The following is a 20,503-nucleotide window of genomic DNA, read 5'->3' on the forward strand; positions in this document are numbered from 1 at the left end:
ACGTCGTATGTTTCGAAAAAGTCAGAAGCTGGACCAAAGGCAATAAGATGTGCCTTTTTCGAGAAGTCCGAGTGCGCGCAGCTCATACACGACAACCCGATCGCCAACACGTCTACTCAACCTCAATTTGTCTCTTCTTCCCTTTGTCTTTCTTCCTGACAACAGTCTCCGGCACACTTCCCACACTCTCAACACTCTGGTCGAGTGTTCCATACCCCTGGCTACTCCCGGATGGTCCACCAGCCTCCGCTGTGCTTTCATCCGGCGTGACCAACAAGGGCTCGTCAGCCGTTGCTTCCGCAGCTTCGTTCTCGATATCCCTCTCCTCATCCTTGTATGGACCAGCATTGGGCCCTCTTGCCCACTTCGGAAGTGTGATATTTCCCTTGCCGAAGTGTCCCAAGAACGATGGTCCTGCTAATCCGACTTCACCATGCGCTGGTGCAGTTGCCGCGGCTGATTGAGATGCTTCTGTCGCGGCATGGTTGACGTGACCGCAGCCCTCACAGGGCCTCGCCTCGGCGTCCCGTTGCCACGCAGCCCTCTTCCTCGCAAGCAGTTCTTTCCAGAAGGCGATGGCGTGCTCGATACTAGCCGCAAAGTTCGCCAAGTTCGCGTACGCTTCGATCGTCTCGGAGCCGGAGCGATAATATCGGTGGTAGCCACTGACGATCGCAAAGAAAGCCACCCAAAATAGCCATTGAAGGAGAATAGCTAGAACAAGGTCGGTGATGACCAGGCGCTTCGATGGCCACTCCGGGTCTTCCGCAGGGCGAGGCTGTAATTGCGGTTCCGGGGCACTTTTACTGCCATGGGCTTGGGCTGGGCCGTTCGAGGCTCTGGAGGCGGCATAGGTGTTCAAATCGTGTAGGACGAATGTGAGGGAAATGAAGAGGAGCACGAAGCTAAACAAAAAGTAGGGGATTCTGTCAGAATCGTTGTAAATAAGACCCAATATGGCAAAGATATTGAGGAAGGAGCCCACAACTGCCGTGATCAATGTCGCAATCCGCAGTTTGTACAACGGGTGGGATTTATACGGGAGGGCTCGTGTTGAGAAATTCATGTTATCGTAAAGATGGAGGAGATGAAAGAACATGCGACCAGCAATCTTGGAATGAAAGAAAGATCGCTTCGAGAGGGCTGCGTGAAAGTGACCTGTGACCTGCGGCCTTGGGCCCCGAGATATGAAAGAATGCTGCCTAGCTGTGCGGCGAGGCGTGCAATCCTGAAGGCTAAGCCTCGGCTTGGCCTTTCCGTAGCTGACCACCAATTGGTCGAATGTGAAACACTGCGAGGAACGAGGTGATGATGAAAATCATGCAATTGGGTGCCTGAACACGACCCCGCATTTCTCATGAAGGTTGGAGATGCCATCTGTCCTTCTGCTGTGCAAGATCCAGACCCGCCATTCGATGCGGCGCCGAGAAATCGTTGTCAATGACAATGGCAATGGCTTTCGAATGTACCCTCGTTAAGAGACGTAAGCTACATAGTCCCAGCGGGCGCTTCGAGGCAAAGATAAATGAGGGTAGGGTTCTCTTGGCACGTTGGAGCCTTCCCGATCCTGCTCCGAGACCTGAAAGATCTAACATTAGTGAGTAACGCATGGAAACGAAGTAGCCCGCGAACGTTTTGATGCAGAGATCCAGTTGAAGTCCTAGCTCATGGCTGTAGTGGCGCTATTGAGGGAGCATAGCTTCTGTTGGAGCGCGTCGGTGAGACGTCTCGACCTGGGCCAACCTGAGAAACGCTAGTGAAGTACTCAGTAGAAGAGCGTCTTTCCGAAGTTGAGGGCTTTAATGAAGGGGCATATCTAGGATAGGCGTGATATGGAGTGGGTGCGAAGTGGGAGCTTTATCGTCACGGAAACTGCACACTGTGGCAGGTTGAAACCCGATTACATAAGGCACTATTCCTTTTCGGGACAGGCGTCACGATAGTTGCCACTAGGTTCAGCTCGAAACATCTCGACTTATCAACTTCACCCCCCCAAATGCCGCTTTCATCAAATGCGACCGTAATTCATCTCGGAACCCCCTTCCCGGGGGCAAAAGGCCAATATGTGTTACGAAGAGTAGTCTTGCCGTTAACTACACCTCGCCATCATGCCGAGGTGGGCTCACCTGAGGCAGTATTTCTCAATGCGGGCTTATGAGAAGGTTTGCGGGCTTCACTTGAATTATACTGAAGTATAAAAACAGAGCAGCCCATCGCGTGGGCTCGTTCATCTCTCCATTTCTACGTTATCACCCTTACTGTTTTACGTTCCATCTCCTCCTGCACAGACGATACCGCCAGCTGCCGACCCTATCCACCTCCCCAACCAGAAAGGACAGTCGAAAAATATACATGATGCGCGATAGTATCTCCTTATAGTACACAACCCCGTTCCCACATCTGCAAGCTCCGCGGAAGCATGAGACCTCTTTTGGTATTCGAGGTCCAACTGCCGCCAGCAATCCTCGCCTCCTCAATTCGAGCTGCCTGTCTCCCTGCTCAATGGTCAGCTCTACTCGGAGTCGGCTAGGTGGTAGGTCCGGAGTCCCCTTGCAGACTTCAGGCTAACATGCCGCGTGGTTCCGCAAAGCTGCGCATTGTACTCGTCGCCGATTTCCCGTTCTTCGAAAAGCCCCATGACCCACACTCCTGTTGGAGTTCCTGCATCTTGAGCTTCCACATTCGACATGGAATACGAGAGGTGGCGTAGGTTTCAGGCAACGCTTAGCCAACCCAAAGCCCGCCATCGACGCTAACATCGACTACACGCGAGCGCAGCCACTCCACGGAAGTTCGGGCCTTCGAGCCCCCGAAAGCGCCGCTGAGAGTGACTGAGTGGCACGCTGGGCCCATGTGGGAACTCTCGATGCCCCTCCCGTTCCCGCATTTGCTCTCGTCCCGGCCTACGACAAGAATTTGAACGTGAAAGAGAATGGGGCACCTGGCCAATCCGGATCCCCCTATGTGGTATGAGGGTTCTAATGGCACTATGCCCACTGCGCACTGCTATCTCAGCATGAGCCTGAAGTCACCTGCAGATGCGATGTCCTTTTGCCCAACCTGTCCCCATCTTTCGGCTGTCGCCAACACGAGAACTCAGGCAGCAGCAAAAGCACCTTTTAGGGGGAAAAACACATCTGCACCATGTTCGAATCGGAGTTGCAGCGCCTATGTTCTCTACCCGGTTGGGGCCAGATGCACTACAAGCCTCTTTCCTCATCCGAATTCGAAGGAGTGTTCCTGCGCATGGGGCGCGCGGCTTAGGAGGCACCTCACTCGTGCCTGTGTTGCAACCCATGTCTAGCTTCTAGTAAGTACCTGAGTCTGCCTTGCGTAATAATCGCTGACGGGACTTGTTCAGCTCGCGCTACCGCTGCGGGCCTAACGCCCTATGCTAATGAGTGCAACTGCCGAGTCACTGCTTGCATTTGGATGAGCCCGTGCAGTCAATGTTGCGATACCGTAGGCCCGGGAATTGGTCTGCGTATGCTCCAGGATTCGATTATTTGTAGCGGCGGATTCTAGAGGAGCCGAAAGATCACTAACCGCGCGAGGCTCGTCCCGGTACCGCAGTCATTCCCGTATGGGACTATCGAAAAGGGGCCCCGCGGAGTACTAGTTCCGGACAAAGATCAGCAGTCATTCGGCGTACAAACGAGCTCGGCGTGCAGCAACCCAACTCTAATCCTCCGCCGCAGGTCCACTCAGACTGCAGGCGAGGTGTGCTCCATTGATCCAGGAATTCGGGATAGCCCGTCGGTTGACGGTAAGATAAGACATTTGAGAAGGAGACCTTGCACCGTATTGGGACCGTATCGGGTGACGTGCGGAAGGTTACGAGAAGGACAAGGAGTGGCGACTGTGGTAAGTGGGGTCCAGGGGTCGGTACCACCAAAGCTGATGTGAACGCAGTACTTCCATCTCACTAAGTCCCCGATCTGATATATCTCCCGTGATACTGTGGAGCAGCACATCAAAGCCACACGACGATCGTACGATCGCCCTGCCTACGAAGCCTTAGGCTAGAGCAGGCATTTTCTAGCTTTGCCGCCTCGTGGATGCGTCGGTTCCACGGCGGATCACCTCGCTGTAGCCACCCTCGTGGACATTGCAAGGTTTGAATCTGTGTGGCTGAAAGAGGCGTCCTAGGCGCATGTTCGTGGGTAGTTCGACGATCACGCTCCGGGCCGCATTCGATTAGAGTGATCCTTCGGTGACGAATCGCGCTAGTACATATTTGGTCCGCGACCCTCTCCGACTTTCAGCTGAACCCCGGACCCATGATTTTCGGCGCCTATGCAATGCCTTTTACTCTTACCTCGCACCACCGATTAATGTAAGTGGTTGAGAATCTTAGAAAATGGCCACATTGGCCACCTTTTGGGGGTTGCTGCGAACAGCGCAAGGACGACTGGGTCCTGAACCTCGAAGTACTACGCACGTACTGAATGCATTTACATGAAACTCCACGCCTGCTCGTGTTCCGCACGGACAAAGTGGCTCCGAAGATGCACTGGGGACTGCGCACCACCGTCCAGGTTATAGTAACCTGCTGTGCTACTATCAACTCTGCCTATATCACACCCTTTTATTGCAGAATGGAAGGTTTTCTAACTCGATCAGGATACTTTCGGCAGCCTGACCTAGAGACCAGGGCGCCAGCTCGGACATGGAACGAATTTAGCAACACGTGGCATCGGGTTGACGTGATGCTTCGAGAGGTCGTCAACTAGGTCTGAGAGTTTGAGGCCTTCTGCAGCCGCCATTAGCACACGGAATTTCCCATCCGCATTGGGGTAGGTCCTCGAATCACAGCGTTTTTGCCTTATCGCACCCTCCGCTCCAACAGTGTGAGGTGCGTCGAGTTGACCTAATGCTGTGTATAGGATCTCCGGAGAATGCGGAGGCTGCGACGCGGCGGCTCAGTAGCCGAACGTGGATGACAGACGCAGGTACAGCGCAACCTCGCACGGCGGCATGCTTCTCTCCTGTAGAGGTACGGCAAGAACGATATTCAGGGACCATAGCCACATTTGGCCAATGGATGAGCGGCATGACCTCCTTCGACTTACCCATTACTCGTCATCATGGCATTTGCGCACTGTCACACCAACCGTTCGGATCTATCTTTACACGAAATATGCCGGTGCTCCATCTCCCAGGTCCGGTTTCCTGGCTGCGCTTGATACCTCCGCTATTATCTCCGACCTTCTACAAGTTAGCCACGGCTCTTCACCCATGTCCACCTGACTATCGGCACGGTTCGCCACGCGGTTACCCGGTACGGCCGTTGCCGCATTTGACGACCCCTTAGCTCAATGAGCGTCACGCAGCTGAAGCGACGCTGTTCCCAGGTTCATGGCTTGAAGTCAATACCCCACTATCCCGTCAACCTGGTCCTGGTCACACGCAGTTCCAGGCGCTTCAACCTCCGGTGTGACTGCCCTGACAGGTCCGTGACAGTTCCGTCGACTAAGCCTCGCTCGAGCAAGCGGCAGCGGGTCATTTGCCAGTGGCAGACCAGTCGCGGCAACTGCAAGATACGCCTTCTGGCGCCTATCAGATACTGCAGATAGGTCTGTAAGCTTATATTTAGGAACTTTTCTGACCTAGGGATCCATGGACTTGGCATCGCAGTTACTAGTGACCCACTCGCTATGAGAATGCGAAGGCGAAGAGTAATCCACCGCCGAACCGTCCGAAGACGTCCGGATCTAAGCTCCCACACCAGAAACTGCGCCGGATAGAATGTAATGGCCAGTCAAAGAAGCTCGCCGCCCCTCCTAATAGCCCTCCCTGACCCAGGAGTCAAGTCGGCTCTGCTCATCTGCATGCAGAGACCGCATTCAATAGCGCAAAACGGTACACTACTGCAAGCCTTCTCCCTGACCCTTCTACTTTCTCACACCTCAAGCCATCCCATGATCCTCAAATCTCCACCGGGTGGCTCTGCTAGGAACAGACACTCGTATTTACAGCCGAATCGAAACCAGGAGTCCTCAGCGGCAAAGAAGCGGCACGAAGGCGCCCCTCTAGCTCTGCCGCAGCATGTAGCAGGGTGAATCCCTCTGGGGGACCACCGGAGTTCTTCCTGAAGTAGATGTTTAGCCTGTCAGGAGCGAATATAAAAGGCTGCTATCATCCATCTTCAGGTCTCCAGAGTGGCTTTCCAGCATCGACCGAAGTCCAGCAGTCTCCTCTCCTTTCAATCTCTCGTCTATCCTTACTTCTAGTATCTTTTACTACCTTCATTTCTACTATGAAGTCTTTCCTTGCCTTTGGTGTCACCCTCCTTGGGCTTTCCGCTCCCCTCGTCAGTGGAGCAGCCCTCAAAGCCGAGCCCTTGGGTATCACTCCCGCTGATGCCCTCGAAAAGCGCCAGTCGTGCGTCAATGGTCCGACGAGCCGTAACTGCTGGCTCCCCGGCTTCGACGCCAACACCGACATGTATTCGAAATGGCCTAATACCGGCCGTACCGTCGTATACGACTTCAGCATCACCAACACTACCTGCAACCCGGATGGCAATGGCGCACGCGTCTGCATGCTCATCAATGGCAAGATGCCTGGACCGACTATTATCGCCAACTGGGGTGAGTGTTCTGAAGTTATATTGAGGTGTTCTCTCCCTGACGTAGTATAAGGCGACACTATTAGGGTGACTATTCGCAACATGCTGCAACACAACGGCACTTCTATCCACTGGCATGGAGTCCGCATGTTGAACTCCAACATCCAGGACGGCGTAAGTAACCTTCTGCTACATCTTGGTCTTGCCTTGGGCCCATCGTGTTCCCTTTTACAGACCATATAGTTGGCTTGTGGAGAGTTTCATTGAGCTAAAATCAGGCTTCGTTGCGTATTCACCCACGAATGATACCGCTAACTTATCCCAAGGTCAACGGTATCACTGAATGCGCTCTCGCTCCCGGCGATGCAAAGAGCTATCAATTCAAGGCCACCGAATACGGCACCTCCGTAGGCTCCCTTCCCTTGCACTTGCAACATCCCAGCTAACCAAGCTAGTGGTATCACTCTCACTTCAGTGCTCAGTACGGTGACGGTGTCATCGGTACGATCATGTGAGTGCAGTTCAGATCCTCTAGAAGCCTTATCACTAATGCTCGGCTAGCATCAATGGCCCAGCTACGGCAAACTACGACATCGACCTCGGCACGTATACGCTCCAGGACTGGTACTACATCACTTCCTACCAGGCTGCTGCTCGCGCCTTCAATTTTGGCCTAGGTGGAGCACCACCCACTAGCGACAACATTCTCATCAACGGCACAAACAAGAACGCCCAGGGCACCACCGGCTCTTACAACAAGGTGACTCTGAAGAAAGGCAAGACCCACCGTCTCCGCCTTGTTAACACAGCTCTTGATGCCGCCCTCCGCGTCTCCCTCGACGGCCACCCATTCACCGTCATCGCTAATGACTTCGTCCCTATCGTTCCGTTCACGACCAACTATCTCATCGTGGGCATTGGTTCGTCACCCTTTACCTCTCCCACATCACCTTCATGACTGATATCTTTCAGGCCAGCGCTACGACATCATCATCAATGCCAACCAGACCTCCGGCAACTACTGGTTCCGCGCAACCGCTGAACCAAACTGCCAGAGTACCAGCAACGGCCAGGGGAAAGCAATCTTCACCTACGAGGGCACCACTGTCGCGGACCCAACCACCAACGCTTGGCCGAACCCTCCGGCGAGCTGCAGCGATCCCGTCTCGACACCCAAAATCGCGAAGAATGTGCCTAGTAACACATTTGCTACCCAGGCTCAGGATCTGCCTATCGGATTCGGACCGGTGCAGTCAAATAACCAAAGCTTGATTCTGTGGACTATCAATGGGACTTCGATGATGTATGTACTGGCCAATTCTCTTACATACCCACGGCAAGGACTGACCTTTGCGCAGCATCGACCCGGCAAAACCCACCGTGCAGTACGTCGCGGAGAAAAACACCAGCTACCCGGCCTCCTACAACGTCGTGGAAGTCGCTCCTAACGCAGCGGTAAGCTATTGCGCGCCCATCCACCCCCCGAGGCCCCACCAAACACACGCACAACCTCCTCCAGCCTCAATACTAACCACCAACAGTGGACCTACTGGGTAATCCAACAAGCCGCGGGTGCCCCACCCATCGCGCACCCAATCCACCTGCACGGCCACGACATGTACCTGCTCGGCAGCGGCAGCGGGCAATTCGACGTCGACGCCAACCTCGCCCAACTGCAATTTACGAACCCGCCGCGCCGCGACGTCACGCACATCCGCGGCGGCGGCTGGCTCGTCATCGCGTACCCGACGGACAATCCGGGCGCCTGGCTCATGCACTGCCACATCGCGTTCCACGTCGCCATGGGCCTCAGCGTGCAGTTCCTGGAGAGGAAGAGCGAGATTGCGCTCCCGCAGCGCAATAGCGAGTGGTACAACACGTGCCAGAACTGGAAGAACTATCAGCAAAATAAGCCTGTGTATCCGCAGGATGATTCGGGGTTGAAGAAGAGGTGGCCGCCGGTTGTTGGGGGACTTGGAGCGGAGATCTAAAGGAGTGCAAAGCAAGTGGGCTAGCCGACGGGTAAGTATACCAGACTTGAGCTTTTATCGCCGGATGGCTGTTCGTGGTGCTGCGATGGTGGCGAATACGCGAGTGTACGATGGGGTGAGGCTTCTGTCGGTATATAATTGGATTCTTTCTTTTGTTTCGGTCATTCCTTTCGCTCCTAGTCACTCTCTCAGCTTCGCTTTGACTGTCGATAGTTAAACATGTTTCCCTCGTTTCCTTTGGTTTTAATCAAGCACCTGTATTATGTATACACCAGCCGCTTCACCACCCCAGTAATTTTGGATGCTCTTTAGTCTATACAATCCTTATTTGTCCTTAGTAATGCACTAGCGATCTGATTGTTCAGATGTTTAATGCAGGGCCCTCGGATGCTAGGGAGCGATTCATAGCCGCTTGTCAAATGCATGGAAGCCTCCCCACAGGGTGTCACGTGACCCTTAGTCCAGGGTCATACAAGCCGATCAGAATATATTAAAACAAAGAAGACCATCATGTCTGCATACAGCTTCCTGGCGACACACAGAGACTCGTTAACCGCTGAGAGCGCTAGGGCATCATGTCAGGTTGTTCGACCCTCTGCAGTCAATACAGTGACTATTTCAGCAATACATGCTTCTACGATAGAGGTCAGCAACCGCCCCACTGCACGTGCAACCGCATCCGCAGAAATCCACGGCTTACCCTCCGCATTCGAGTGCGGGCGTCAGAATACGGTGTGCACATGCACACGCGCAACCAATCAGCGCGCGTGCCTGAATTGCCGACATCGCGTTTGTCCTGGGCGTTCGAGCGGGGAACTCACACCTCCACCGCACCACCTCACCTGCGACCACCCTGGATTCGGTTCTGTGCAGAGTCACTCCTGCGGCAGGACGAGTCTTGCCTAGAGCGCTCTGTTCCCTGAAGGGCGAATGCGACAAGGCTGTTGCGTGTGCAGCCAATACATCCGACCATTCAGACGGGACGGGAGGTGATTGGGCGTTCATGGCGGGTGTTCGCGAGCGAATGGGAGGGATTGCCATGGCGGTGGATGGAGGATGCGGGGGTCGACGAGGATTAGAGGTCGTGGATATAGCTCAGACGAGCTTACTGCGTACTACCCCGCTGCTTGGAGGATTCTGGACTGCAGCTGGGGCCGCCTGTTGGAGAAGTATAAGGTGAGGGCTCCCCTGGGGCGTAGATGCAGCTGCAATCTCTTGCTGCGTTGTTGCTCCCGACTACGACTTACAGCAGAGGAAACTTGAATAACCGGACTGCACGGACTGCACGGACTCGGAACTGCGACTATCCGTGCCTTGGTGGAGAGAGCGTGCGTGATTGCGAAATCTTACTGCCGGCTTCTGTTCTTGGATTGGGCTGTACGGTGTACGCGAAATGGCGACTGCAACGGTTGATCCGGAGCCCTCGACGATTCGGGAGGTGAATGGAAGTGGACCGGATCACATCGCGAAGCAGCCCGGGCTCGCGCATACGACGACGAATATTTCGATGACGCCGGAGCTCTTCGAGAAGTTGTATCTGGCGCCGAAGATCCCGCATGCGGTTGATCATGCTGCGAGGTTTGCGAATGCGACGCCGCTCGGCTTCCTTGGGTACGATTGACCGGCCGCTATTCAGTGGAGTGATACTGATCATCAGGTAGCTTCGTGATCTCGACGTTTACATTCAGCATGGTTATGATGGGATGGGGAGGTGCTTCGGGGTTGCCGGCTGTCGTGTGAGTGTCCCGCCAAATTCAGGGTCTTTCTTGCTGAACCATCGACAGCGGCATATTCTTCTTCACCGGCCCTGTCCTCCTGCTTCTCAGCACCATATTCCTATGGATTCAGTCGCAATTCTTTCCAATGATGGTGTGCGGTCTCTTCTGCGTCTTCTGGCTCTCGTTCGGCATGCTCCAGCTGCCCTCCCTTGGGCTTGCGACTGCATATGAAGGCGGCGCCATGGGGAAGGAAATGAACGCCGTTATTGCGCTGTATCTGCTCGTGTGGGGCTTCGCGTTGGGTACATTCTGGGTGTTTACGTTGAGGATAAACGCGGTCTTCGCTGGGATCTTCGGATTCGTGACGATTGGGGCGTGGGTATTGAGTGGAGCTTACTGGAAGCTGAGCACGGGTAATGTCAAGGAAGCACAGAGACTTCAGAAGGTACGTACACTCTCTCATTGACGAAAGGTCGCGGTTGGAGAGGGGCTAACGACTTCGACAGGGTGGCGGCGCTTTGCTGTTTATAGTGGCAGTCTTAGGGTGGTACATGATCTTCGTCCAGATGGCTGCGGAAATGCGCTGGTCTGTCAACCTGCCGGTCGGGGATCTTAGTCATTACTGGAGGAGGACGGATGTCGAGCTGGCGGCTATGGAGAACGAGAAGAAGGACTAGAGGTGACTGACTAATTGTAAGGCGGATATAAGGCACAGACTTGCCGATGGCTAGCCGCGGAGTCGCCGAAGGAGTCGAGACATCGTAAAATAAGGAGCAGTGGTGATAATCAATACACTTCGTTTCCTAGCCGGGTCACCGGCATGTTGGCAAGCGTGCGGAAACGTGGACCAGGCTTTCGGAATCGGTGATCCATGGAGCGGGATTTGAAGTTTTGGATGCGAGCCGCCAGTCCGAATATCCGCCCAACTCGTTTAATCTAATGGCTCTACTGCAGCTTCCTCTTGGTCTTTTATAAGCGGTTTGTCTTGGTATTGATCCAACAGCGACCCTATCCAGGAATCCGCTATCTAAGTAGCAGAAGAGCGTTCGGAAGTGGCGCAGGCTCTCGCGGTACGAATTCTCCGGATACAGCGACCCGAGTAACAGCCACCCTGGAGGCCTTCGCAGGTGCATACCATATGACGTTTAGTGAACTGTGCAGTGAGCTCTTCAAAGAACTCCCTACCGCAAGATAGGGTCGGTCATGTCGAGGCAACCTTTTGCCAACACTGCGATCAGTAGGGTTTCAAGTCCGTTCAGAAAGAGCGACTAGGTGCTCGATTTGGAGTGTTACTTTACGTTGTGTGAGAAGGTGCCTGCTGTGGATGTGTCGATTGATCATCACCAGGACTTCGGTTTTAGTAGCAGGTAGTAGGCGACTGAAGATTAGGCGCCCTACCTTAGGGTTGTATATAGTGGTGCTGGCTTTAGGCCTAGGGAGAGGCCTGGAGACGCCCAAGGATACTCGAGATTATGCGGACTCCACGACGGGACAAGTAATGACAGCCCAAGCTGAGAGAAATGTTGCCAAACATTGCCGGTTTTTGTTTCTCGGCGGGTGATCTGGCTTGAGATAGATTCTGATGAAAGTGAGGAATAGGTTGAGGCCTTAGCATTGTAGTAGTGCGGAAATGCATCTTCCGCCTCGCTGCAGGAATGAGATCGCGACATTCCATCACCAAAATTCCACGTGCCACGTTTTCATCCCGAAATCTGTTCCAGCCATCTAACGGTGATCATCCAGGAATGGAAATCCCGCGGCCATGGTAACGGATTACGTGCAGCTGCCACGTTCTTCCACGATGCTGCGCTTGAACTGTGAATTGCTGTACGCCGGCATCCGCAGTTGGCTGCTAGATTTCAGCCCTCTCGGCGTCTCCTTCGCCATTCCCAAGCCTCTGAAAGGAGCTTGTTAGATGGCCGGACCTTTTGATGGATAGAAGGTCGACAACCCATCCGCGGTGGTGCAACCTGTGCGGTTCTCATTTTCCGCATCCAAGCACCTCGCCAAGACGCCATGCACCCTTCACAGCTAGCCCCCGCACCGCTCCACAATACGCTATACCTCAAGCAGCAACCCAGCGCACATCTCCAGCCTTGAGCCCGGCTCCGAGCATACGCGAACCCCTCGTTTGCAGGATAGCGCATCCCGTCTTGTGTAGTCGAGATGGAGGACCTCGGGGAGCCCGGGGTTGGGACCAGACAGCTGGAATACTTATAGGATCATGATCCCACGACTTGAGCACCAGGTGTCCTCTTGTCGGCTTCTGTCTGGATCATTTCCTCGTATCTTTCAATATGGCCAACATGGACAACGATAAGACCTCCATATCGCATGTCGACGCGATCGAAAGTGCGCCGGAGTCCGATCACAGTGTCCATTTGAAACATGTCGACAGCGCGAATGAAGAGATAGTTCAGCATCTTCAGACCACTGGAGAAGAAGTCGGAATGACGTGGAGGAGTACCATGGCTGGTAAGCGCCCCGTGGCCGACGCAGTCACGAATTGCTACTAATGTAGAATGAAGCTATTTCCATGGGCATGTGCTACAATGCATATCTGTTCACGCTCTTGATTCCACCCGCAATCCTTAGCTATATCAACGCCGACCTTGGTCCCGACCCTAGGTATACATGGATTACCATCTCGTGGAATTTGGGCGGAGCCATGTTCGTCACGATCGGCGGCCGGTTGTCCGACATCTTCGGTCGCCGGTATTTCTTCCTTGCGGGTGCTTCTACCTTGATCATCGGGAGCATTATCTCGGCAACAGGACAGAGCATCGAACAAATGATTGCAGGTGGGGCCATCTTCGGTGCGGGATCCGGTTTCCTTGAGATGTCCTTTGGTGCTGTTCAGGTAAGTAGCATGCACCTCTTGCGGCAGAGAATTCTCCGGATTGAAGAGCTCGCGGTACATGCTTGTAAAGGTAACTTTACGTACCATTGTAAGCATCTGCGGATGCCTCCAAGGTGGCCGTTACGCAACCTCGTCACAACCGGAGAATTCGACACTTAAGAGTGCACCTCCAAGGTGGCCAGCTGCTAACTCATACAAGGAAATCGTGCCCAACCGGTACAGGCATGTCACCATCGGCCTTTTCGACGCTTCATCCGTTATTGCTCAGATCATGCCTCTGGTCACCTGGGTGATCATCAAATACACGTTTAACTGGCGCATTGCCTATTACTGCATGATCGGCTTCCAGGCCATCAACCTGATCCTTCTCTGGTTCTTCTACAACCCGCCTTCCTTCAGGGAGAAGCAGGCGGAACACGGAAAATCGAGAAGCCAATTGCTGCGAGAGTTTGACTGGGTTGGCCTGTTCCTCTTCGTCGCTGGGTGCACGCTTTTTATTGTGGGCGTCAGCTGGGGCGGCAGCCTCTACCCCTGGACTAGCGCGACTACACTTGGTCCTCTTATTGTTGGTTTCATGACGCTGGTTGGACTGGGCTTGTAAGTCAGATCCGCCCCCCTTTCCTTCCGCCCCGAAAGGATCCCGCACTGATGTTCTCTAGCTACGAGAGATATGCACCGCTTAAGGAACCTCTCTTCCCGCCTCGTCTGTTTAGGGCCACGCGACAGTGAGTAACTTAAACCTTTAAGAACACGTCATATGCTGATCATTACAGCTTCACTGTTCCAATGTTCGTCATGGCTATCGGCGGAATGCAGTACTACTCCAATGCAACGCTCTGGAATCGACTTAGCCAGCTCCTCTACGCCACTGACGAGATCTCCAAAGGTCTCTATGCCGAAGTCTTGCCCTTGGGCTCCGTCAGTACGTCCAACCCTAACCCCCTATCTTTTCCGCATAACTAATCGCGCCTAGTTGGTGGTTTCGTTGTCGCCTTTTCCAAAAAGATCGGGCACCAGCGCTGGCAGGTCACTGGGGCTGTGGCTCTTCAAACTGCCTGCGTCGGCGCCTTGGCTACGGCCACCATAGACAACCCCGTCAAGTCCATCATTCTCACCTTTCTAGTGTCGCTAACAACCTCCATAAACCTACTAAATGGCATGGTGCTGGTTGGATTTGGGATTGTCTACCAAGAGGACATAGGCACGGCTGCAGGCCTAGCGGGAACTTCTCGACTTCTCGCCGGCGCCGTCGCAACCGCCATTTTTAGCAACGTAACGAACAACAAGTACGCGCAAGCCCTGCCCGCAGCCGTCCGCGCCAACGTCGAGACCTTCAATCTCCCCGCCGCTACCCTCGCAAAACTCACCGCCGCAGCCAAAGCCGGTACCGCGGCAGCATACAAAGCCGTACCAGGCATTACTCCCGCGATTCAAGCCGCTGCCGCTCTGGGGAACAAGCAGGCCTACCTAACCGGCGCACATCTCGCGTACCAAGTCGCGCTGGCATTCGGCTTGTGCGGTGTTATTGCAGCGTTCTTCATTCCATCTGTTGACTCGAGGAAGTATACGAAGAGGACGGTTGCAGTGCAGCAGCAGGATCGCAAGGCGCTCGAGGAGAAGAAGATGGCTGGCGCTGCTTGATTTGGGGGATTGTGCTTCGTATAGACCTGAAGAATTCATGTTAGCAAATGTAGTCAAAGGCGGTTGAGGGCCGCCAGGACGGGGTTTACAGAGTCAAATCGACGTGAGCTTCACATGTTGAAGGCCTCTAAGAGTGGCTTTACGTACTATGACGGAATGAATCATCGAAGAATCGTGACTCCAAGACACTTGCCAAGGAAGTGAGACAGATTACAGAGACTGTTCTTAAAATGCGTTGCTGACTCCTGATACTACGAGTCCAGTGTTCATGCCTTCGCCTCTTGGCTCATGGAGCCGAGTCGCATTTAACACTCGGCGCCAACGAAGATCTAGCAACATCGCATACCAGATATTGGATGCCTTTCCGTCGATATTACCCAACACCCGCTACCAGGTACTGTACAGTAGTGCTCACCTCGTACACTTGCACCCATGCCACCACGTGGCCCCCAAGCGCGCCACGCGCACCCCAACCCGTATCACCAAATTTCGACATCGCCTACACGATTCAACCACACCACCGCATTACCGCTCCCCTTCGCGGACTTCGTTCCTCGCACGCAGTTGTCGCGATGCATCTACCTCGGCCTAAGCCCTGCCCCGCACCCGCAGCCCTATTCCCCACATCACAGTCAGCACCAACGCGATCGACCAGGTAGCTTGCGCGGTGTGCTAGCTTGCTTTGGCTTAGGCGAACGCTCGGCTGGGACGCCGTACGCTTGGGCTTGATTGTAAACTGGGAAGGGTTGCGCGGATGGAGCTAAGCGAGCCCTGCATAGCTCCGGAGAGGTATGGTATATATCGAGAGTCGAGGCCCCGGTGTGGATGATGCAATGAAGGGAGGGATTGTCTTGTCTGTTGGTGGCTGAGACGGAAACGACGGCTTGATATAACGGACTTCGTCCCTTGCGTCTGGTCTGTTCTGGTTCGTTGGCATCTGCGCTTTCTTTGTATCGTTGTTTGCGTTCTCTCTCTTGATTCTACTCGTCGCCCAAGCCGCGTAGTATCAGACGGCGACGACGCCTAGTTGTTGAGGCCTACAGAATACCAGCATGGCTTCTATACCAGTCCCCAAGACCGACGTAAACGGCACCACAGCAGAAGGCCACCCGGTCCAAGAATACGACGTCATCATCATAGGCGCCGGTTTCTCAGGGATAGCGAATCTGCATCGGCTGCGCGAGGATGGACTGAAATGCCATGTCTTCGAAGCGGGTCTGTCTTTCCTTCAAACCCCCCTGTCTTCCTTCAACCCTCTTCGCCTTTCGACTGCTTTTTCCCCAACATCGGCTCCCCTTTCCCAAATCCCATCGCCAGATACAGCCATGCTGATACTAAACCGCAGCGTCTGACTTCGGCGGCGTCTGGTACTGGAACCGCTACCCCGGCGCGCGCGTCGACTCAGAAACGCCCTTCTACCAGCTCAACATCCCCGCCGTGTACTCGACCTTCAACTTCTCGCAGCGCTTCCCCGACCACCGCGAGCTACGGCGCTACATGGCGCACGCAGACCGCGTGCTCGGGCTGCGCAAAGACGTGTCGTTCAACGCCAAAGTGAACAGCTGCGAATGGAACGAGAAGAAAAGCCAGTGGGAAGTCAGCACGGAGAACGGGCTGCGAGCGCGAGCCAGATGGCTGGTCCTGTGCACGGGGCTACTGCATCGGACGCATTTGCCGGAGTGGGAGGGGCTGGAGAAGTACAGGGGGTTGGTGTGTCATTCGGGGGCGTGGGAGGAGGGGACGAGCGTGAGGGGGAAGAGGGTCGCTCTGATCGGGGCTGGTGCGACGTCCGTACAAATCGTCCAGGAATTGGGGAAGGAGGCGGAGCATCTCACCGTCCTGCTTCGCCGGCCGTCGTACTGCCTGCCCATGGGCCAGCGAGCCTGGACAGCAGAAGAACAGGACCACTTCCGCGCCTATTACCCAGCCTTGTTCGCCGCTGGCCGTAATTCAGCGGTCGGATTCCCCGCGCCGCGGCTCGACAAGAGTGTTCTCTCTGCTTCGCCCTCCGAGCGCGAGGCCTATCTCAATTCCATCTGGAAGGCCGGGGGCTTTCAATTCCTGCTCCGCAACTACAACGACGTGCTGCTGGACCGCGAGTCCAACAAAATCATCTACGACTTCTGGAAAACCAAGGTCCGACAACGCCTAACGGATGCCGAGAAACAGAAACTCATTGCTCCAGACGCCATGCCGTATTTCTTCGGCACCAAGCGCTGCCCGCTCGAGCACGACTACTACGACGTGCTGAACCAGGCCAACATCTCCGTCGTCGACATCAACGCCTCCGCGCACCCCATCGAGCGCTTCACCGAGCGCGGGATCAAGCTCGGGAACGAGGCGCAAGACCGGCCCTTCGACGTGATAATCTGCGCGACAGGCTTCGATTCGTTCACCGGGTCGCTGACGCACATGGGGCTGAAGAACAAAGACGGCGTGGATATCAAGGAGGTGTGGAGGGACGGCGTGAAGACGTATCTGGGGATGATGATGCACGGGTTCCCGAATGCGTGGATGGTGTATTCGCCGCAGGCGCCGACGGCGCTGTCGAACGGGCCCACGATTCTGGAGTGCCAGACCTCCCTCGTCTGCGACATGATACAGTCTCTGCGCGCGCAGGGCGCGAAATCCATCGAGCCGACGCGTGATGCCGAGCTGGAGTGGAAAACGGCGATAAATGCTATGGTTGAGTAAGTCCGACATCTTCCTGCACTTCTCTTTCCCCCTCTGGAGCACGAGGTTCTAATACGGAAAAGGAATACACTGTACCCTTATACAAACAGCTGGTGGCAAACAGCAAACGTTCCGGGCAAGAAAGCTGAGAACCAGAACTACATTGGCGGGATCAACGCGTACGAGGCGGAGTGTCGGGAAAAGATGGTGGGGTGGAAGGGGTGGGAGGTTGTTGCCGACGATGAGGCGGCGGGGCAGGTGAGGGCTATGCTTTGAGCAGGGGGAGAGGTAGATTTTGTAGACAAGTATGTAGAAGGAATAAACGTAAGATGTGGATCTTCCGTAAAGGCTAGATTCTGATCCCTGAATCAGTTTCAGTCGCAGAAATTCTTACTAGCTATGCAGCTAGAGGGATTTGGTACCACGCTGATGTCGATGCTGATGCCGATGCTATATCCCATAATGATATGCATGCCCAAAACCTGAATGGATAAATACCGCCTGAACCATATTCTCGCTTGTAGATGAAAAAGCCACGCCAGATGGCCCATGGAAAACAGGGCAATCGATGTATCCGCGAGCGCGCTGGAGCCGAGAAAGAGCGCTTCTTAGTCGGCTGCCAATGCCTGCCCCGAACGCACGACCGTCTCGATATCCGTCCAGATAAGCTCAGCTATTCGTACATCCGCCCATTTTGTCGTCCACCCGACCCGCCACTACTCCTCGGCGTCCTCCTCGGCCTCATCCTCACTCTCAACCTTCATCTTCTTGCCCCGCTTCTTCTTGGGCGTAGAGTCCTTCTCCGCCTTCCGCTTGACCTGATCACCAATACGTTTGCGCTCGCTCGCGCCCTCCGCGGCCAGGTCCGTCTCCCATTTCTTGAACTCCTGGCTCTTCACGTCCATACCAACAAGCTTCTCTAGCATCTTGATCTCGCGCGCCCATATTGACTTGTCCTCGACCTTCTTGCCGTTCTCGTCAGTGACATCAATCGGCGTCTCGAGCACCATGGGCAGCCCGTGCAGGCGCTCGTCGTTGACGATGTTGTGGAAGGCGCGCAGCCCGAGGTAGCCGGTGCCGATACGGGCGTGGAGGTCGCGGTAGGAGGCGAGGGGGGCTTTGCTGTCGTTGATGTGGAAGGCTTTGAGGTACTCTAGGCCGATGATTTCGTCGAACTTTTTCATTGTCTCAGCGTAGGCCTTAGGAGTTCGCAGGTCGTAGCCTGCTGCGAAGATGTGGCAAGTGTCTAGGCATACGCCGACGCGGTCCTTGTTCTCGACGAGCTCGATGATGTCGGCAATGTCCTTGAAGGTGCCGCCGATGGTGTTGCCGAGCGAGGCCATAGTCTCTAGCAGAGTGATGACCTCGCCGGTCTCCGGATCCTTGTGGGCCTTGTTGATGGCTTCAGCGATGAGCTTGATACCGCCTTCACGGGTGGTGGCGTTCGCATTGCCCGGGTGGAAGTTGTATAGCTTGATGCCGAGCTTGTGGCAGCGCGTCAGGTCGTCGTAGAAGGAGTCGTATGCTTGTTTCTTCCTATCCTCGTCCGGATGAGCAAGATTGACCAAGTATGACCCGTGCGGAACACAGCATTCGCCAGGGTGGATGCCATGCTTTTGACATCCGTCAATGAAGAGCGTCGCATGGTCAGGGTCGAGGACTGGATTGTCCCACTTGCGTTGATTCTTCAGGAAGAGTGCGAAAGCGTTTGCGCTATACCAAATTAGCAGGGCTTGGATGGAGCGTACGAGATACTGAGGGAGCAGCTTAACACTCAATTAGAGCGTAACAGTGATCATGGTCTCCTGGAACGGTCGTACGCCTCCATGCTGCAATCAAATCAGAGAAGTCGACCTACCCAATATGCAAGAAATTGGCGATCGAGTTGTGCACGCCTAGTTTACGCCCGGCCGTTCCGCGTTAGCCATTGTCTTTCCTAGGTGGGCGTGGGGTACGGGGACATGGGAATCACGAACCTCCAGCGATGCTAACATGTGCACCAACACGCAGCTTGCTGTCAGCCGTGCGTTCCTCCAGCGGCGGTATATCCTCCACTTTCTTCTTTCGCTGCCGCTTCTGCTTGACTTTGGCCTCCGCCCCGTCCTCACCTTCGGCAATCTTGACCTCTTCCTCGACGGAGTCCTCCTCGACCTTCATCTTTTTGCGGGGTCGCTTGGGGCGCTTACCCTCCTCAGCGCCAGCTTCGGCATCGGAATTGCCATTGGCATGCTCCTCGACAGTGGCCTTCCGTGCTCGCTTAGTGGCCTTGACTGTGGTCTCGGCCTTGCGTTTCTTTCCATTGGCGACGATCTTGACGGAAAGATCGGTCTTGGTCTCAGCTGCTACTGCGGGCGCCATGAGGTCGTCAGGAGGAGGTGATAGCGACGAATCCGACAAAGCCTCGGTAAGGTTTCGCGCCATTATGGCTATCGCTGGAGTGAGGGTGGGAGAAGAAGCGAGGAGGGTGTACGGTCGAGCGTGGAAGGAGAGAAGAGTGTATACGTGCGCAGGTAACGAGAGGGGAGGACCTGCTGCAGGTGAGTGAGATTACATAAGTTAGGGTGAAGGTAGGTTGTACCTTTACCACTGGGGTTTTGCAATTGGAGGGGCGCTGCAGGCTTCAAGGATGGGCGAAGTGGTAGTGGACGTGGCGTCGGGCTAACAAGGTCGCCGGGGGCTCTGTCCTGCTTGGTGAAGCCGTACGAGGAAGTCCAAAAGTAATTGAGTTCGTCGGCACGACAGCAGTGAAGCGCCCGAAGACGCGCTTTCGATGACGATTGCGCGGGACTGCAAAGCGCGGGAGAGGAGTTGCGGCTCGAAACCAATTGCAGACCAGGGAAAGAACGAGAAGAGCCGATTAATGCAAAAGAAATCAAGCTCCTAGAGCGCTTCATCCAGTGTAGTATCGCATAAGTTCTTGAGCTGTGCAAGATGTCGAAGCCCTCTCGCTACGCGTCAGACGCTGACGCCGACTCACGTGCGCCCGCTAGCCCATCCCCGAGATTGATCCGATCTTATCTTATCTGAGCCCCACAATAATTTTCCAGCG

The 20,503-nt window shown here is 54.8% G+C and overlaps 8 protein-coding genes across 8 annotated transcripts; 5 read left to right on the forward strand and 3 right to left on the reverse strand.

The window, feature by feature from the left end:
* Window positions 1–22: 22 nt before the first annotated feature.
* Window positions 23–1,360, reverse strand: BU26DRAFT_203806 (uncharacterized protein). Its single transcript, XM_033820568.1, has one exon. It carries the CDS (start codon window positions 1,097–1,099, stop codon window positions 113–115), a length of 987 nt encoding a protein of 328 aa, XP_033675636.1. The 5' UTR covers window positions 1,100–1,360; the 3' UTR covers window positions 23–112.
* Window positions 1,361–1,990: 630 nt separating this feature from the next.
* BU26DRAFT_525858 (uncharacterized protein) lies at window positions 1,991–2,922 on the reverse strand. The gene is made up of 2 exons (XM_033830605.1): window positions 2,574–2,922; window positions 1,991–2,526 (listed from the first exon to the last, which is right to left on the reverse strand). The coding sequence occupies exons 1-2, from the start codon at window positions 2,687–2,689 to the stop codon at window positions 2,256–2,258; spliced, it is 387 nt and encodes a 128-aa protein (XP_033675637.1). The 5' UTR covers window positions 2,690–2,922; the 3' UTR covers window positions 1,991–2,255.
* Window positions 2,923–5,533: 2,611 nt separating this feature from the next.
* Window positions 5,534–6,100, forward strand: BU26DRAFT_203895 (uncharacterized protein). Its single transcript, XM_033820569.1, has one exon. The coding sequence runs from the start codon at window positions 5,754–5,756 to the stop codon at window positions 6,060–6,062; it is 309 nt and encodes a 102-aa protein (XP_033675638.1). The 5' UTR covers window positions 5,534–5,753; the 3' UTR covers window positions 6,063–6,100.
* A 159-nt stretch (window positions 6,101–6,259) lies between these two features.
* BU26DRAFT_535790 (multicopper oxidase) lies at window positions 6,260–8,562 on the forward strand (the record flags this gene model as incomplete). The annotated part of the gene is made up of 8 exons (XM_033831307.1): window positions 6,260–6,593; window positions 6,645–6,745; window positions 6,898–6,978; window positions 7,027–7,082; window positions 7,133–7,491; window positions 7,544–7,874; window positions 7,930–8,026; window positions 8,113–8,562. 8 exons carry the CDS (start codon window positions 6,260–6,262, stop codon window positions 8,560–8,562), a joined length of 1,809 nt encoding a protein of 602 aa, XP_033675639.1.
* A 1,217-nt stretch (window positions 8,563–9,779) lies between these two features.
* BU26DRAFT_203911 (plasma membrane ammonium transporter) lies at window positions 9,780–11,025 on the forward strand. Its single transcript, XM_033820570.1, has 4 exons — window positions 9,780–10,173; window positions 10,224–10,298; window positions 10,347–10,725; window positions 10,787–11,025. The coding sequence occupies exons 1-4, from the start codon at window positions 9,956–9,958 to the stop codon at window positions 10,955–10,957; spliced, it is 843 nt and encodes a 280-aa protein (XP_033675640.1). The 5' UTR covers window positions 9,780–9,955; the 3' UTR covers window positions 10,958–11,025.
* A 1,552-nt stretch (window positions 11,026–12,577) lies between these two features.
* BU26DRAFT_611505 (MFS general substrate transporter) lies at window positions 12,578–14,800 on the forward strand (the record flags this gene model as incomplete). Its single annotated transcript, XM_033836069.1, has 6 exons — window positions 12,578–12,755; window positions 12,809–13,140; window positions 13,340–13,737; window positions 13,800–13,865; window positions 13,914–14,062; window positions 14,114–14,800. 6 exons carry the CDS (start codon window positions 12,578–12,580, stop codon window positions 14,779–14,781), a joined length of 1,791 nt encoding a protein of 596 aa, XP_033675641.1. The 3' UTR covers window positions 14,782–14,800.
* Window positions 14,801–15,616: 816 nt separating this feature from the next.
* BU26DRAFT_497618 (FAD/NAD(P)-binding domain-containing protein) lies at window positions 15,617–17,730 on the forward strand (the record flags this gene model as incomplete). The annotated part of the gene is made up of 3 exons (XM_033826298.1): window positions 15,617–15,996; window positions 16,127–17,471; window positions 17,538–17,730. The coding sequence occupies exons 1-3, from the start codon at window positions 15,834–15,836 to the stop codon at window positions 17,728–17,730; spliced, it is 1,701 nt and encodes a 566-aa protein (XP_033675642.1). The 5' UTR covers window positions 15,617–15,833.
* An 86-nt stretch (window positions 17,731–17,816) lies between these two features.
* On the reverse strand, window positions 17,817–20,362 carry BU26DRAFT_525863 (AP endonuclease). Its single transcript, XM_033830606.1, has 4 exons — window positions 20,033–20,362; window positions 19,431–19,982; window positions 19,313–19,349; window positions 17,817–19,167 (listed from the first exon to the last, which is right to left on the reverse strand). The coding sequence occupies exons 1-4, from the start codon at window positions 20,346–20,348 to the stop codon at window positions 18,171–18,173; spliced, it is 1,902 nt and encodes a 633-aa protein (XP_033675643.1). The 5' UTR covers window positions 20,349–20,362; the 3' UTR covers window positions 17,817–18,170.
* Window positions 20,363–20,503: the final 141 nt, after the last annotated feature.

The sequence above is a fragment of the Trematosphaeria pertusa genome (assembly GCF_010094035.1).
Source record: "Trematosphaeria pertusa strain CBS 122368 unplaced genomic scaffold BU26scaffold_28, whole genome shotgun sequence".
NCBI lineage: Eukaryota > Fungi > Ascomycota > Dothideomycetes > Pleosporales > Trematosphaeriaceae > Trematosphaeria > Trematosphaeria pertusa.

Bases quoted from the DNA above. Each gene is read 5' to 3' on its own strand.
- BU26DRAFT_203911 (XM_033820570.1), top strand. From the start codon at position 9,956: ATGGCGACTGCAACGGTTGATCCGGAGCCCTCGACGATTCGGGAGGTG. The intron at 10,299-10,346 runs GTGAGTGTCCCG...AACCATCGACAG, and splicing joins TCGGGGTTGCCGGCTGTCGT to CGGCATATTCTTCTTCACCG. The intron at 10,726-10,786 runs GTACGTACACTC...CGACTTCGACAG, and splicing joins AAGCACAGAGACTTCAGAAG to GGTGGCGGCGCTTTGCTGTT.
- BU26DRAFT_525858 (XM_033830605.1), bottom strand. From the start codon at position 2,689: ATGTCGAATGTGGAAGCTCAAGATGCAGGAACTCCAACAGGAGTGTGG. The intron at 2,527-2,573 runs GCATGTTAGCCT...CCTACCACCTAG, and splicing joins CAGCTTTGCGGAACCACGCG to CCGACTCCGAGTAGAGCTGA.
- BU26DRAFT_203806 (XM_033820568.1), bottom strand. From the start codon at position 1,099: ATGTTCTTTCATCTCCTCCATCTTTACGATAACATGAATTTCTCAACA.
- BU26DRAFT_203895 (XM_033820569.1), top strand. From the start codon at position 5,754: ATGGCCAGTCAAAGAAGCTCGCCGCCCCTCCTAATAGCCCTCCCTGAC.
- BU26DRAFT_525863 (XM_033830606.1), bottom strand. From the start codon at position 20,348: ATGAAGCGCTCTAGGAGCTTGATTTCTTTTGCATTAATCGGCTCTTCT. The intron at 19,983-20,032 runs GTACAACCTACC...CACCTGCAGCAG, and splicing joins GCAAAACCCCAGTGGTAAAG to GTCCTCCCCTCTCGTTACCT. The intron at 19,350-19,430 runs GTTCGTGATTCC...GGCGTAAACTAG, and splicing joins ACATGTTAGCATCGCTGGAG to GCGTGCACAACTCGATCGCC.